Below are 17,224 nucleotides of genomic sequence, written 5' to 3' on the forward strand. Positions count from 1 at the left end.
AACAGTTAAGCTTTTACTTTCCTTCATGAAAGAGTAAGCAAACTATAAGAGATACACAAGTGACTATAATATAAAACTCATAAGCATGCACAATGATATAATTTATATCATGAAGCAAAATGATACACAAGAATACATTTTTTGACATTGTTCTTTGGAGAGGAACTCCACCTTAGAGTTGATCTGAATCTTCCAAGTTCTCAAGATGAACTTTATTCACAGTGAAAACTTCTGATAATGTTTCTTTGTCATGTCAGTTATGGCTGGTTAAGACAGATTTATCCACATATTTTATTGCTTGATGCATTTTTGTGTTGCATTTGGTGAAGACGCGGCATCAGACCTGAAAATGCTGGACCTGTAGAGGATCTACTTACTGTGAATGGTTTTTGAATGTCTGTAAAGAGAAGATAAATGATTGAAACGCTTCCCACATGCAGTGCAGTGATGCGATTTTTCTCCAGTGTGGATCCCCTCATGTGTTTTCAGATTTGATAACTGACTGAATCTCTTGTCACAGTGTGAACACTTGTAAGGTTTTTCTCCAGTGTGGATCCTCTTATGTGTTTTCAGGATTCCTGACATACTGAATCTCTTGTCACAGAGTGAACACTTGTAAGGTTTTTCTCCAGTGTGAATTCTCTGGTGCACTTTTAAATCGCCACTTCTAGTAAAAATCTTTTCACACTCAAAGCACATGTACTCTCTCACACCAGTATGTATTTTATGATGAACTTTTAAATGTTCTAGACGTGAAAAACTCTTTCCACATAAATTACATGAATGTGGCTTTACTTTTGTATGCGATTTCAGGTGCATCTTCAGGACTGTATACCACAAAAATGTTTTTCCACATTGATCACACATGAACGGATTCTCTCTAGTGTGGATGTTCATGTGAATCTTAAGGTTTGCTGATTGTGTAAAACTCTTTCCACACTGATCACATGTGAACGGCTTCTCTCCAGTGTGGATCATCATATGCTTTGTAAGGTGTGCTTTTTGTCCGAAACTTTTCCCGCACTGATCACATGTGTATGGTTTTTCCTCAGTGTGGATTATTGTATGGGCTTTCAGATGTGTTGTCCGATTGAATCTCTTGTCACAGTGTGAACACTTGTAAGGTTTTTCTCCAGTGTGGATCCTCTCATGTTTTTTCAGGATTGTTGACTGATTGAATCTCTTGTCGCAGTGTGAACACTTGTAAGGTTTCTCTCCAGGGTGGATGTTCATGTGTTCTTTAAGGTGTCCTGATTGTGCAAAACTCTTCCCGCATTGATCACATGTGTACGGTTTCTCTCCAGTGTGAACTCTCATGTGAACCTCTAGACTATCTTTCCTTGAGTAACTTTTCTCGCACTGATCACATGTGAACGGCTTCTCTCCAGTGTGAACTCTCATGTGACGCTCAAGACTTTGTTTGTTTGTGTAACTCTTTCCACACTGAGTGCAGGTTAAAGATTTCTTGTCTCTTCTTTTCTTTAGATCTTTCTGTTTGGTTTGAGAGCAACTCAAAGGTTTTTCTCCAGTTATGACTTGCTTTTTCTCCTCAACTTCACTCAATTCTTCATTCTCCTCTGAAATACAAGTAAAAACAATTCATTTTCAGTAACTCGTAATAAAACAGAGAAATGTGAAGGCCATAAAAGTGAACCCTGATGTAACAGTGGACAGTAAACAATTGGCATAAAAAATTTGACCCTGAAATTTTTCGTGAATGAGGTATATTGATCTTCAAATTAGGGGTGGGCGATCTTCCCAAAATTTCATATAACAATCTTAATATATATCAAATATATATACACACACACACACACACATGTTTTTATTTTTTTTAAATATATTTTTGTAAATATATTTTAGGGCTGTCAACGTTAACACATGCAATTAAACTCGTTAAAATATTTAAATTAATTAACGCAGCATTCGTGTCATTTTTATCCAGACATCAATAGCTGTATTAGTATCAGTGATACTGGCATTCATTCCTAAAAAGATGCAGTTAAAGTATTTATAATATACAGTCTTTATGTTGTCTCTACATTAATTTGGAGATTAATTGTAAAATTATTACATTACAAAATATATAAACAAAATATAAACCTATAATCATGATTAAATCACAGAAAAAATGTGTGAATCGAGCTGAACAGATAGATAAGTTTAAGTAATAAGAAGTGAACAACACAAGCTTCTCCAATCAGTGCAACTATAATTTAAATAAAAATATGCTAAATATTAAATACACAAAACAGGTAATCAAAAACCTAGACTTTGTCATATAAACTTTTGGAAGAAAAATATAAATATGTAGTACACTAAATTGGCCGTCGGTCCTCTTTTCAGCATGGAAAATTAGTTTCAAGAGTGCTCAAAACAAAAAGCAAAACAGTAATAACGTGAGTTAGCCAGTTAAAACACAAAACGATACTTGGTTACTCACGTAACCTCGGTTCTCTCTAGAGAGGGAACGAGTATTGCGTAAGCTCTGCTTACGCAGCGGGAAAAGCCTTCTTTTCTCGAGATACTGAAACCAAAAATTATCCTTAATTTCATGTATTGTCAACGCAGTGCAGCTGCAGGCAGCTGAGCTAGAGCGGCATACTGCGCGCTCATTGGCTGCCGCGCGGCAACTGCTTAAGCCTACCAGTGAGCCTGGCGTGACGTCACGCCCAATGAGGGCGCGCGCGACCTCGCGCGTCACAGCCCGCCAGAATGGGCGGCGTCAGAGCGTATATAAGGAAGGCTCGTAGGCTATATTCTCTGTTTTCTGTCGACTGAAGCGACACGAGCGATAGGCTCAGCACGGTCAGGGAACGCAATACTCGTTCCCTCTCTAGAGAGAACCGAGGTTACGTGAGTAACCAAGTATCGTTCTCTTACGAGAGGTTCTCTCGTATTGCGTAAGCTCTGCTTACGCAGCGGGAACCCTTTGTCCACGCCGTGCGAGCCTAACAATCACATATGACTCATAGAAAAACATAGAGGTGATCAAAACAGGTGGCCAGTGGTGCGGGCCAGCGCATGTTCATAAGCACACATAGGGAAAAAACACAGAACGGCACTGCCGGTTCATGTAACTGATACCCTGAGCGTGCAGCTCAACAGACAAGCTAATCGGTAATACAGCCTGACCCTTGGGCAGGACACGAAACACGACTAGACTGACAGAAGTTTAGCCTGCATAGCGGGAACTTCCAGGTTATAAAACCTAACAAATGTGGAGGGGGACGCCCAGCCCACCGCCCTACAAATGTCGTCAATGGAAATCCCACTGGACCATGCCCACGATGAGGCCATGCCTCTGGTGGAATGAGCCCGTATGCCTAACGGACATTGCAGGTCTTTGGACGCATAAGCTGCTGCAATCGCGTCTACTATCCATCTGGACAGTGTCTGTTTCGAAGCGGCGCGACCCTTGGTGCGCCCGCCAAACGAAACGAAAAGCTGCTCTGAGAACCTGAAGGCTGCAGAGCGCGTCACATAACACCTTAACGCCCTGACCGGGCAAAGGCGGTTAACCCCTTCCTCACTGCTGGAGGACGGCAGGGCCGATAGGGTAACGACCTGAGTCCTGAAGGGAGTGCCTAACACTTTGGGGACATAGCCGTGCTTCGGTTTGAGAATGGCTAACGAGTCGTTAGGTCCAAACTCGAGGCACGACGCGCTGATGGACAGCGCATGTAAATCTCCCACACGTTTAACTGAAGCCAGAGCTAGCAGAAAAACGGTCTTAAGCGTTAAGTATTTCAACTCCACAGAGTCCAAAGGCTCAAAGGGATGCGCTTTTAAGGACTCCAGGACCAGGGACAGGTCCCAAATAGGAACCGACGGGGGCCGCGGAGGGTTCATTCTCCTGGCCCCGCGTAGAAAGCGGGTAATGAGTCCATTTCTGCCCAGTGCACGGCCGCGCGCCGACTCAGCGAACGCTGCTATGGCCGCGACATAAACCTTGAGCGTGGAGGGGGACCTGCCCGCGTCCAACATCTCTTGGAGAAATTTCAATACCTGTGGAACTCCACAGGTCCGAGCATTAGAACCCATATTCACACACCACTTGTTAAACACTGACCATTTAGACGCATAGAGCCGCCTCGTCGAGGGGGCTCTGGACTGCGTGATCGTGTTAATTACCCCTTCTGGCAGGCCAACGAGTAATCGTTGATTATCCACGCATGCAGAGACCAGTGCTCTGGATGGGGATGCAGAATCGAGCCTCGGGCTTGAGAGAGGAGATCTCTCCTCACCGGAATCGGCCATGGGGCTGTGTCTGCCAGTCTCATTAGCTCGGGGAACCATGGTTGGTTTTCCCAGCGCGGGGCTATGAGGAGCACTGCGCAGTTCGCCTCCCTGATCCTCGCTAGCACTTGAGGTAGCATCGAGATTGGTGGGAACGCGTACAACGGAGTGCTGGGCCAGGTCTGGGCCAGCGCGTCCTCCTGTTTCGAGAAAAAACCTCTGGCACTGAGCGTTCTCGCTCGTGGCGAAGAGGTCGATCTTCGCTTCGCCGAAACGACGCCAATGCGTCTGTATCGTCTGGCGGTGTAGAGACCATTCCCCTGGGGGAACGTTGTCCCTGGACAGTCTGTCCGGGCCGTCGTTCAAACGACCGGGTACATGAGCTGCCCTTAGGGAGCGCAACGGGCCTTGAGCCCAGGATAGGAGGCGCTCTGCGAGCGCGCACAGGGTTCTGGATTTGATTCCGCCCTGGCGGTTCACGTACGACACCACTGACATGTTGTCCGAGCGAACTAGCACATGGTGTCCCCGTAGAAGCGGTAGAAAGTGCTTCAGCGCTTTCTCGACCGCCAGCATCTCTAGACAGTTTATGTGAAGGTCTTTCTCCGTATTCGACCACGGGCCGCAAATCGGACTGCCTTCGTGAGTCGCTCCCCAACCCATGTTGGACGCGTCTGTCGAGATCACTTTGCGGTGTGCGATGGTTCCCATCGACACTCCCCGCTGATACCATTCGGCCGCCAGCCAGGGCTGCAGGGCTGTAACACAGCGCTGAGTCACTCTGATTGGAGCACGGCCCAAAATCCATGCTTTGCGGGGCATTTCCGTTTTTAGCCAGCGTTGAAGCGGACGCATTCGGAGTAAACCCAGCTGCAGGACGGCTGCTGCTGATGCCATGTGGCCCAGCAACCTCTGAAAAGTTTTCAATGGAAAAACTTTTCCCTCCTGAAAGGAGGCGGCGAGGTGTCGAACACAGCGCGCGCGCTGTGCGGACAGTCTGGCCGTCATCGCCGCCGAGTCCAGATCTATACCCAGAAAAGTGATAGACTGGCTGGGGGCTAAAGAGCTCTTGTCCCAGTTCACGGAAAGACCCAAGCTTTGCAGGTGACCGAGAAGCGCTTCTCTGTGGGAAACTAGTTCCTCCGCCGAGTGCGCTATAATGAGCCAATCGTCCAGATAGTTCAGGATTCGCATTCCCCTCGATCTCAGGGGTGCGAGAGCCGCATCCATGCACTTTGTAAATGTACGGAGTGCCAGGGATAGGCCGAACGGCAGGACGGTGTACTGATATACCTGGCCGTCGAAGGCGAATCTCAAGAATGGCCTGTGACGGGGTATAATCTGAATCTGAAAGTACGCGTCTTTCAGGTCGAGAGATATGAACCAGTCCCCCGGGCGAATCTGCGCGAGGATTTGACTGGTTGTGAGCATTTTGAACGGCCGTTTCATAAGCGTTTTTGTTCAAATATCTCAGATCCAATATAGGTCTGAGTGCTCCGCCCTTCTTGGGAACGAGGAAATAGCGGCTGTATACGCCTGCCTCGGAACCCGGAGGGAGAACCCGTTCTATCGCCCCCTTTGTGCAGCAAATTCGCTATTTCTGTGTGAAGCAGATGCGCTGCATCCGCTTTCACTATAGTCTCGGCCCGAGCGCGATAGCGCGGAGGGCGGCGAGCGAATTGAAGCGAATAGCCCTTTTATCACTGTGTTCAGTACCCACTTCGACACTCCCTGAATAGCTTTCCATGCATTCGCACTCATAGCTAGGGGTCGAATCGCCTCTGAGTCTCGCCCGCCGCACAGCGCGGGACGGGGGATCTGTGGCGGTGTAAACGCGAGTCGCGCAGTGGCAGTGAGAGGGAACGGGGGTTCGCTGATGGCGGCAGCCGGCTGAACGGCACTGTGAGAGAGCGTTGTGTGTGACGGCTCGCGGCGCGGAAGCGGGGCGGGCTCGTGCATGTTTATCGGAGAGTGTGCGTGCTGTAAAGCGGGCACAGAGCTCTTTATTATCACACAGCCGGTGGCTGACTCGTACGTGTTTACATGAGAGTGTGCGCGCTGTGTAGCGGGCACAGGGCTCTTTATTAACACACAGCCGGTGGCTGGCTCGTGCGTGTTTACATGAGAGTGTGCATGCTGTGTAGCGGGCACAGGGCTCTTTATTAACACACAGCCGGTGGCTGGCTCGTGCGTGTTTACATGAGAGTGTGCGTGCTGTGTAGCGGGCACAGGGCTCTTTATTAACACGCGGCCAGTGGCAGAGTGTTCTGGTCCCCAAGCGTGTGAGACAGAGCGAACACTGTGTAGGTGTGAGCACTGAAGTGTGGGCGCGTGACCTACAGTTATCACTCGAGCGGCCGTAGCGCGCTTCATGCGAGTGCACTCTGTGGGGTACACAGGGGAAATTGTGCTTGTGTGTAGCGATGAACACTGGGACGTGGGCATGTTTACTACACTCATAACACTGACGGCTTGAGCCGCACCGTCGGCGTGAGCCGAATAACCAGAATTAACACTCTTTTCCAGATTTTCTGGGCCGCTGTATGAACAGCGTTTGTGTGCAGGCGAGCGAGTTGTGTAACTGACTCATTGGCTGCAATACACATCTGCGGTCATCTTCTTAAGTGACTGACAGCGCGAAACACTTGAAGGCTCAAATGTTTAAACTCTCATAATTCCTCGCGCACCATCAGAGGGAGGATGCGAGGGGCGGGTTCACTTTCTGCGTGTGAGAAGCTGGCCGCGAGCTCGGATCAGCGAACAGCATAAAAAATGTTTGCTGCCAGAGCCGGGATCGAACACGGGTCTCTGGTGTGAAAGCCTGTTATTCTGCCACTGAGCCACAGGGGAAGAGTGCATAGGCAATCGGTTCGCTCGAGCATAAGAGAGTGTGGGTCATGCTTTTCGTCGGCGATAGCGTGCAGACGTGCGTGTATTATAACAGGCTCGTTGCTGCAACATTAACATTTTCAGCCGCCTAAACTCAGAGGGGGCTGAGAAACGTACGGGAATTGGAGAATGGCCCGGCCTCAGCGGGGCTAACAAACATCTCCCTCCTCCTTCCGCCGGTGAGTGAGGCACGCGGGGTGCTGAGCATTACTCGTGACCGTCCGCTCTGACATCCCTGAGAACGGCGCAGTTTGCGCGGGAAGCGGGGCGAGTAGCCGGAGCGTCATCATGTTTTGCAGGCGAGCGTGTAAGGTAACAGGCTCGTTTACTGCAATATTAATATTTCCAGCCGCCTGAACTTAGAGGGGACTGAGAAATATGTGAGAAGGCGGTAGCCAAGCCTCGGTGGGATTCTTGTAACGTAAAGAAAGCTAGCCCCGTGACCGTACGCGTCTGCGATCCCTTGTGAGCGGCACGTTTTGCGCGGCTCGAACAGAGGGAGAGAGCGAGCCCCGTAATCATCCGCATCTCTAACACACCTTGTGAGAGGCGCAGTTGCGCGGCTCGACAGAGGGAGAGAGAGAGCGGGGAGTGCGAGGCATTTGAAACAACGCCTCGTGTAAAATTCAGTAAAACACATAATGTAAATAGACATAGTGAGAAAGGATATGTATCGCCGGATAGCTGAGCTGGCACGGCAGGCTGAAGGCGGCGAAGAGATCGTCCGGCTTCCTCAGGCTGTCCTAAGCTGGCTCGTTAGCTTGATCCAAGAAGGCCACGGCGACGGTTTCCTCTCAGAGATCAGCGATGCGAGTGCTTCGCTGAAAAGACAGAAATCAGAGAATATAGCCTACGAGCCTTCCTTATATACGCTCTGACGCCGCCCATTCTGGCGGGCTGTGACGCGCGAGGTCGCGCGCGCCCTCATTGGGCGTGACGTCACGCCAGGCTCACTGGTAGGCTTAAGCAGTTGCCGCGCGGCAGCCAATGAGCGCGCAGTATGCCGCTCTAGCTCAGCTGCCTGCAGCTGCACTGCGTTGACAATACATGAAATTAAGGATAATTTTTGGTTTCAGTATCTCGAGAAAAGAAGGCTTTTCCCGCTGCGTAAGCAGAGCTTACGCAATACGAGAGAACCTCTCGTAAGAGAACTATGTATTTTGAACACCCTTTAGAAAATACACCAATAATTATTCATACAGGTAGTGATTCTGAGGGCAAGTTGCTCCAAATAAAGTGGGTATCGTCCCATCTTTAATGGATAAGCATGTTGTACCACTTAGATCTGCTGTTGTATGGCTGTGGTAGTTTTAACCATTGACTCTTCACATCCTCATCTTTTGGAAGGGTTTACAAAGAGAATTGGTTTTGCAGAGCAGAAACTGTCTTCTTCATGTATCGAACACAAACTAGCTACAGTATTTTGAGGGCGGGTCAAACATTGTTTGCTTCACGGGCAGAGAACGCAGAACATTGGCAGGCATTTGCAAATGTGTTACCCTTTGACGTCAAGACGTTACAAAATAAGATTCTGATCCCTAACGACTCGTCGATTCTGTCCTTTGGGAGACAATAACTTTATCGTGCACTTTCAACTTTACAACTTTGCAGAACCGTTATATTCACAGACAGCTGTATTACACACTGCATGAAAGGGAATATTCGGAAAAACCATAATGGGGTATAATAGGAGTAACCTTAATAATTAAAATTATTTAAAAAATAAATCTCCAAATTAAACAGACTTACTTTAGATTGTAACAACTTGATTCTGTAATCATATTACAGTATTCTTCACAAATACATAAATTGTTTGAGAAACTATGATTAAAAAGGACCAACAGGGCACTCAGTAATCCAAGTTTGTGTTCATATTTTTTCAAATAAAGACAAGCTAACACTAATTTTACTTACAGCACAGTGAAAAGGACTAGGGATTCACCGATATGAAACTTTTGGTTGATACCGATAATAGAATCGGGCATTTATATAGAATCGGGCATTTATATAGCGCTTTCATATGTACTACTGTACACCCAAAGCGCTTTACAATCATGTCAGGGGATCTCTCCTCAACCACCACCAGTGTGCAGCATCCACTTGGATGATGCGACGGCAGCCACAGTACAACGGCGCCAGTGCGCTCACCACACACCGGATATAGGTGGAGAGAGGAAAGAGAGTGATAGAGCCAATTCAATGTAAGGGGATTATTAGGAGGCCATGATTGGTAAGGGCCAATGGTGTGTGGCCATGACACCGGGGTTACACCCCTACTCTTTACGAGAAATGCCATGGGATTTTTAATGACCACAGAGAGTCAGGACCTCGGTTTAACGTCTCATCCGAAGGACGGTGCTCTTTGACAGTATAGTGTCCCCGTCACTACACTGGGGCGTTAGGACCCACACAGACCACAGGGTGAGCACCCCCTGCTGGCCTCACTAACACCTCTTCCAGCAGCAACCTGGTTTTCTCAGGAGGTCTCCCATCCAGGTATTAACCAGGCTCAGCCCTGCTTAGCTTCAGTGGGCAACCAGTCTTGGGCTACAGGGAGATATGGGTTATATAGAATTATAGAGTTATATAGAATTATAAGAATATATAATTCTTAATATGTGAAAGCCGATAACCGATATATTGGCCAATAAATCTAAATCCAAGTTTTTATATCATTTTTGAGAGCCTGATTACAAAAATAAAAGTCTCACCATTAAAATCCATGTCCCAAACACACAATTATAATGTTCTCTGGATAATTTTGTGTAGCCGATATGACAGACTTGCACTGCACGTTGCACTTCACTGTATGTTCCTTTTTGAAGTGATTTCAATCATATTTCAAGCAATTCAAAACAATCATGGCTGAGACTGAAGTGTGTTTGGGTACCGAAACCTGTCACTAATATGGAACCGGTACCCAAGTAACCGGTATGGAACCGGACCGAATCAAAACACAGATTTCAGTGCCTCATTTCAGTGCCACTTCAGCTGTCGGTTGAAATATCTGCCCTCTGGTTCTCCGAAACGGACATAAGAAACATCATCACCGCATGTTCAGATCATGTGATCATCAACTTATAAATTCAAATCTGCGTTGGCTGGCGCTGAGCCAGAGAAACAGACGCGGTCAGCAGTCACAGTGTGTTGTTAGTTCCGCGTCACGTTTAGTGTGAAAATGTTAAGTCGATGTCCATGCGATAACAGACCAGTGTACATCTAATAAATTATTCATTCAAGAACGTTGTGCAAGTTTACCGAAAGAATAGAGCCGCGAACCTCACATACTTTTGAAAATCCAGCCTTCAGTTGATCCTGATGAAAATTGTATTTTATTGTAGAGCTGCACGCAGCTTGTCCCTCCCTCCCTCTCTCACAAACTGACAACGGAGGCACGAATAGCCCCTCCTCTTCGAGCACGATCTGAATCAAAACATGAGCATGTAGAGGACGGATTGTTGCCGGTGCTTAATGCTTATTCCCCCAGCGAAGATTCCAGAATCAATCCGGAGTTGAATGGTTAGCATAATGAACACTGTTGCAAACATAACTCTGAGAAGTTAGTCTATGTTAAGCGCTGTCGCGTTTCCATTACAGATTTGCGCAAAACTTTTGCGATTTTTTTCTAAATATTGATAAAAAAACTATTGCGAAATGACGCCGTTTCCATTAACTGATGTTATGCGACTAAAACGTCATTTTTTCCTCTCTCGATCAGTCATTCCAAAAATCATGGCAATGGACGTTGGCAGGTTTATATATATATCACAGCCACTAGACTAGCCATTATTATTATTATCTCCAGGTTTAGGTTGGTGTGTGTTGGTTTTTGTCTACCTCAATCTCCAGGTTTGTGTGTGTGTGTGTGTGTGTGTGTGTGTGTGTGTGTGTGTGTAAGTCTGTGTGTGTCTGAGTCTGTGTGTGTGTCCACCTCCAGGTCCAGGTTGGTGTGTGTGTGTGTGTGTGTGTGTGTGTGTGTGTGTGTGTGTGTGTGTGTTTTAATGAGCAAAATTTGCAACAAGAAGTCTGTGGAGCAGTCATAGAAAGTGTAGCAATGGCATAGCAATGTAGCAATAGCAATGTCTTTAAGTTATCTGACACTAAGTGTTGGCAATGGAAATGTGTACTTGTCAATCAAAATATATGATATATTTAACCCTTTTGTTGTGCCTTAATCACCCCTCCCCCAAACGCCATACACAGTGGCGCGAAGAGTGTCAATGTTACTTCAGGTTATTTATAACATGTTAAAATTTCAAAGAACTACGAGGCTGATACGAGAAACGGATATAAATCAGATCTTCAATTCCTGCGCTATATGCAGATTTAACGGAGTGCACATCACCGAAAGCAACAGATATGAGCTGCATTTTATTGATCATCAGCTAAAATTTCAAAAATCAAAGAGAGAGCAGCAACAGCCTTGGTAAGATCATTTCGTTTCTTTACTTTCAAAGGTGAACTAAGTAACTTTTTTACCTTAACCGAACAGCTTTGGAGTCATTGGAATAGTTATATGACTTTTTTCGGGTTGAATGGTGGTCGTCTCGCACCCCCCCGAAAAACCACCCTTGCAACTTTGGGCCGGCGGGCCAATATCAGGTCTCGCGATGTAACAAATTGCTTTACGGCAAAAAAATCTGCTAAAATTCTGTCATTATTGCGCTCCCTCACGCTGTTCGAACCCGAATGAAGAAGATGTTTTAAAGAATGTCCCATCTGACAGTAGCGTCGTCATATCTGGCTATAATATGCTTATAACACGCTCTCACATGTTTATTTTTTAACATTTTTGGTAAGCTGAGGGAGAAAAGGGAGGGGCTAAATGGAAGAAAGGAGGAAAAGTGGAATCTCTTAGTAAAATGGATTCCTGTGAAAACCACATTCTCTCCGTGTTGGCGAGCCTATGTTTATTGCAGGAAAAATTATATATATATACTGCAATAACCATTCATAGTTACAATGACAATTTGGTTATTTTTGCAAGTCTCCAGGGGCTCTCTCTTAATTCCTGTACTCCCTTTGCTGTATTAATCCTAATGTAGACAATAAATACAGTTTAATGGAAAAGTGATTTTCCTTATATTTCTTTCAGGGCCAGTAAAAATATAGAAGGGACCAGCAAAACTCTGATCTACTGGCCCCGGGGGCTAGTGGGGAATTTTTTTTTATGTTGAGCCCTGATCTGACAGCTGGATTCGACTAAGTCTGCAAGGTTTGTGAAATTAAATGTTTATTAGATATTCAAAGATTTGTTTAAATGATATAAATGCATTTCAGCATTTGCTGAATGTTGACGGTAAATGAGAAAGTATTAATAGTGTTTGCCTTTCTGTTACTAATAATATAAAGCATACATTATAATAATTTTTAGTATCTAGTTTACTCTCTTTGTTTAACAGTTCTGCCTAGTAACGTATTAGACAAAACTGTTAAACGGAGAATGAAGACGGAGAATAAAGCTGCTGTCTCAGCGCCTTCAAAATAAAAGTCTGGATATTACGAGGACACAAAAGATCACGATCTCCACGATTCGCTTGAAAAGTAGATCGTGGACGTCTTGAAGATCGATAACGATATAAAATCATCAGATCACCCACCCCTACTTCAAATGATTAATTTTAAAACATTATATGCACAAATCCCATGTTTCTATTGGGATGACTATTAAATATGTTTGATTTTGTTGAAAAAACTAAATGTACCCAGTTGTTCATAGAAAGTGTCCCTAAGCCTATTATTTTATGCTTCAGCTATATAATTGCAAAGCTTTAAAGATTTATCCTAATACAACAAACCAAAATCTAAATATTGAAGCTTTATAACCTTCAGCATCATGAATGAATGAAGAATAAACACCAACCTCTTTGTTCTTCAGGATCTTCAGTGTGTTTCATTCTGCAGGGTTCTGGATCACTCATGTTCTCACTGTCCTCTTTAATAAACTCAGTCTTTGCAGATTTCAGCTCTTCCTGATGCTCGTCTTCACTTGATGGGAATATTCCAGCATTTATTGGAGAAGTCAGTCACTAAAGGCAGGATTGTCGTGGGGGGAGTTTCACTGAACATGAATTTCTGTGTCCAAAATCAACAAATCAGTTACTGAGTTTTTTTGGGGGGAAAAATAACAATAATTTATACATTTAAGCATTTATGTAAGTGAAGCAGATGTCCTCATGTCTATCATTGAACATACCAGCCTTACAAATATAAATTGTTGCCTCTTTGTAAACCATTATATTACTATAATAAAAATAACAGTATCAACACAAAGAGCACATCAGTTTTGGAAAATTCACACATTTTATGCATTTGTTTTGTCTCTTTCCATCTTTCCCTAACATTTCTATCCATATTATTTCATTCTGCCTCCTTACATTAACACACAAGATGATTTCTGTCAAGAAATATAGAAAATAATGTAATGTTAACTATAAATAACAGTAAGAATGAAAAAAATAAGCATTCACTATCTAAATGTAGTTTGGTTTTCTAATAACTACATTCAGAGCAATGAACTAATGAAATGATTAACATGATGTAGCCTAGTATGCATAAACTGACAGTGTTAAAAATCATCTTTAAACAGAAATAGTAGCAGAAAGCAATTTTTTTTATGTTTTCAGTGTCTATAATTTTGTTCATATTTATGTGTAGATTTTAAATGTCAACATGGCTCATTATATAGACTCAGTATTGAGTAATTAGCAGTATGTCCTGACTTGTATCCATCTACTGCCAAAGATAAACGTCTGAGAAACAACATTAGAAATAAAAAACTTGATATGGGTTTGCATCCATTCCCATCACAGATCGCGAGAGTAGCAGAAGCATTATCGCCCAAACATCGAAACAATCATTCACACGAACACACACAATTCATTCAATTATTTAAGTCGGCAAACACACAAACAGCGCTGTACCCGATTCAAACGAGGCAGAAACGACCTCTTATATTGTTGCATAAACAAACTGTGTAAAATGTGTTTTACAATAGTTTAAATATACGAAATATGCTGTGACCTGCTCACGTCTCCTCTGAAGACTCTCACTCTGAATGAAGTTAGCGCGCGCGCCAGTGATGACGTCATCGCCGCGAGCCGAGTTCAGATCATCAAAAAGCGTTCTAAACGTTCTAAAAAGTTCTAAACGACAAAACATCATAAACAAACACATCAAACAAAAGTAAAAGGTATACTAATGTAGACAAAGAGCCGTCTAATTCAATATTAGTCATATGTGTGGAGTAAAATATAGTTTATTAGGCAATTAAAAGCTTTATTGATAAATTTAAAACAGAAGGCCCAAAAAGCAAACATACTTCATGGCTTTCAGATATTAAAACTAAATTTATAAAATTACATTTTCCTGACACTAATACAATCAGCAGAGGGTAAAAGTTGTTGATAAAATATAAAAAGATAACAATATATTAATTACGACATTAACCAATAATTACTCAAAGCAAATACAAAAATTAGTTAAAAAAGTGAAAACTAATGAGATGAGTTAAAAAATAATAATAATTTGGGCTGGTTAACAGCAGAATTGATCTCTTTTTGCAATGCTGAGTCATTATTTGCCTGTTTATCACTGTAAAGCTGCTACTGTAAAGCGCTATAGAAATAAAGGTGACTTGACTTGATTAGGCTGTGTTCAGACTGCAGGTGTAACAGGATTGTCTCTGTGTTGTGTTGTGTTTAACTCACGATGGACACCAATGTGCGCTTAAGGATAGATTTCTGTTGACAAAACAGAACAGCGGTGATTAAATTCGCAAATCACACTTGCACTTGTTCGCAGCCATTCACTCTCTCGGCTGGTACGAATCTAAATGGCTTCCAATTAAACTGACTACATAAACAATTATACAACAACAGATTTGAAACACATGGTCTGTACATGTTGGCAAGACAATGATCAGAATCGGGAATCACACTCGCATACACAGGGTTTCCACGGATCCTTAAAAAGTCTTAAATTAGAAATTTGTTAAATTGAAGGCCATAAAAAGTCTTATTTTTACTAATGAAAGGTCTTAAATTTTCGATGGCAATTTGATTTAGACATATCTAAATGTTTTCCAAATTAAAACTATCGAATTTAATAGCGTACTTTTTTTATTTATTATTCTTTCTTTGTGGATTTGCTTGTTCACGTGACATTTCATGTATCACATAATATGTAACATTATCGTTCCAAAAACGGTTTGATTAGAAAAAATAACTGAATGTTATGTCTGCATCAATATACAACACTGATATATATATATATATATATATATATATATATATATATATATATATATATATTGTTACGACCGTCTAGGGGTCTGTGTCGTAACTAAAAAAAAAAGTGAAATGAGTCTCACTACCAGAGAGATTAGGAAAAACGTATTTACTTTTATTTACGGGCAAAAGGAAACAAATTCCAACTTCAGAGGATGACAAGGCCAAAATAATAAACAAAACCCCCCTTCGTGTTAGATAAACTAAATTCCTAAACCAAAAGAAAAGAAAATGAAATACACAATCCTTCCCTAACTCCCTAAATAAAAAACAGAGTGCAAAATATGTACATCAAAAGAAATGGCGTCAAACCTCCTACAGCCCTTAATACGTTGACAGTACAAATCACCCAATATTTACATAAGGTAATTTAGACAATACAGATTCATATCAATAGCAGGACATAGCATTAAACAAACTCTTTCTCTCTGGCAAGATACTCGATCCCACGAAGAGCGAATTAAAAGGCAGCGACGCAAGCACGCGGTGGCACAAAGGGCCTCTGGAAGGTGTTTGGGGTGGTCCTTTTATTCTGGTTGGTTGTGGAGACGAACCAATCGCCGCGTCCGGTGAATTATCTGGAGGAACACCCATCTGAAAAGCAAGCAAAATACCCAGAAGGGACACCAGAGGGCAAAATAACACACAAACTCCTAACACCCCCATCCATAAAATAAAACATGTTTTAACTACTAATTAACACGGGATAGAGAATCAGCTACCACATTGTCGGTACCCTTTTTATGACAAATGTTCAAACTGTAACCTTGACAAATTAACGACCAGCGCATGAGACGATGGTTGGCATTGGACATGCGTTGGAGAAATATTAATGGGTTATGGTCAGTGTAAACGTTCACTGGTTGTACAGTGGAACCGATGTACACTTCAAAGTGTTGCAAAGCAAAAATTAAAGCAAGGGCCTCCTTTTCAATGGTACTATAGCTTAGCTGATGTCTCAGGAACTTCTTTGAAAAAAAACTAATAGGATGATTTAGACCATCATTCCCAACCTGTAATAATACGGCACCAGCACCACTACCACTAGCGTCAACTTCCAACAAAAATGGTTTTTCAAAGTCAGGGGCAATAAGCACAGGGTTTGTACACAGCAACATTTTCAGAGCGTTAAATGCAGCTTCACATTCAGCAGACCATTTAAATGAGACTGCTTTCCGGAGTAGTCCTGTTAGGGGACCCGCGACTATGGAGAAATTCCTACAGAAACAGCGGTAATACCCGATCATTCCTAGAAATCGTCGCAGCTCTCTTTTGTTCTCAGGAACCGGGAAATGAAGGATTGCTTCCACCTTCGAATTCAAAGGATGAACTTTACCACTTCCAACCTCTTTCCCTAAATAGGTGACGGTAGCACACCCAAATTCACACTTGGCTAAGTTCAGAGTGAGATTAGCAGCTTTAAGTCGCTCAAAGACTCCACGCAAGGTTTTCAGATGATCTTCCCATGTATCTCCATAACACACAACATCGTCTAAATAAGCCTCACAATTAGACATGTTGGACAACACGACAGACATAAGCCGTTGAAAAGTGGCACCCGAGTTTCGAAGTCCGAAAGGCATTACCCGATATTGTAAGAACACATCAGGGGTGGCGAACGCCGAAATCTCAGACGCACGAGCCGAAAGGGGCACTTGCCAATATCCTTTTAGCAAGTCTAATTTCGTCACAAACTTTGCGTTCCCGACACGGTCAACACAATCCTCCATGCGTGGCATGGGGAAAGAATCAGCTTTTGTCACTGAATTTACCTTCCTGTAATCGGTACAAAAACGTGACAACCCGTC

The 17,224-nt window shown here is 43.5% G+C and overlaps 1 protein-coding gene across 1 annotated transcript; it reads right to left on the reverse strand.

Moving 5' to 3' along the window:
- Positions 1 to 369: 369 nt before the first annotated feature.
- LOC311094226 (uncharacterized protein) lies at positions 370 to 13,199 on the reverse strand (the record flags this gene model as incomplete). Its single annotated transcript, XM_084132014.1, has 2 exons — positions 12,992 to 13,199; positions 370 to 1,577 (listed from the first exon to the last, which is right to left on the reverse strand). The coding sequence occupies exons 1-2, from the start codon at positions 13,047 to 13,049 to the stop codon at positions 370 to 372; spliced, it is 1,266 nt and encodes a 421-aa protein (XP_083988140.1). The 5' UTR covers positions 13,050 to 13,199.
- Between the last annotated feature and the right edge of the window lie 4,025 nt (positions 13,200 to 17,224).

The sequence above is a fragment of the Abramis brama genome (genome assembly GCF_963993115.1).
Source record: "Abramis brama genome assembly, chromosome: 1".
Taxonomy (NCBI): domain Eukaryota; kingdom Metazoa; phylum Chordata; class Actinopteri; order Cypriniformes; family Leuciscidae; genus Abramis; species Abramis brama.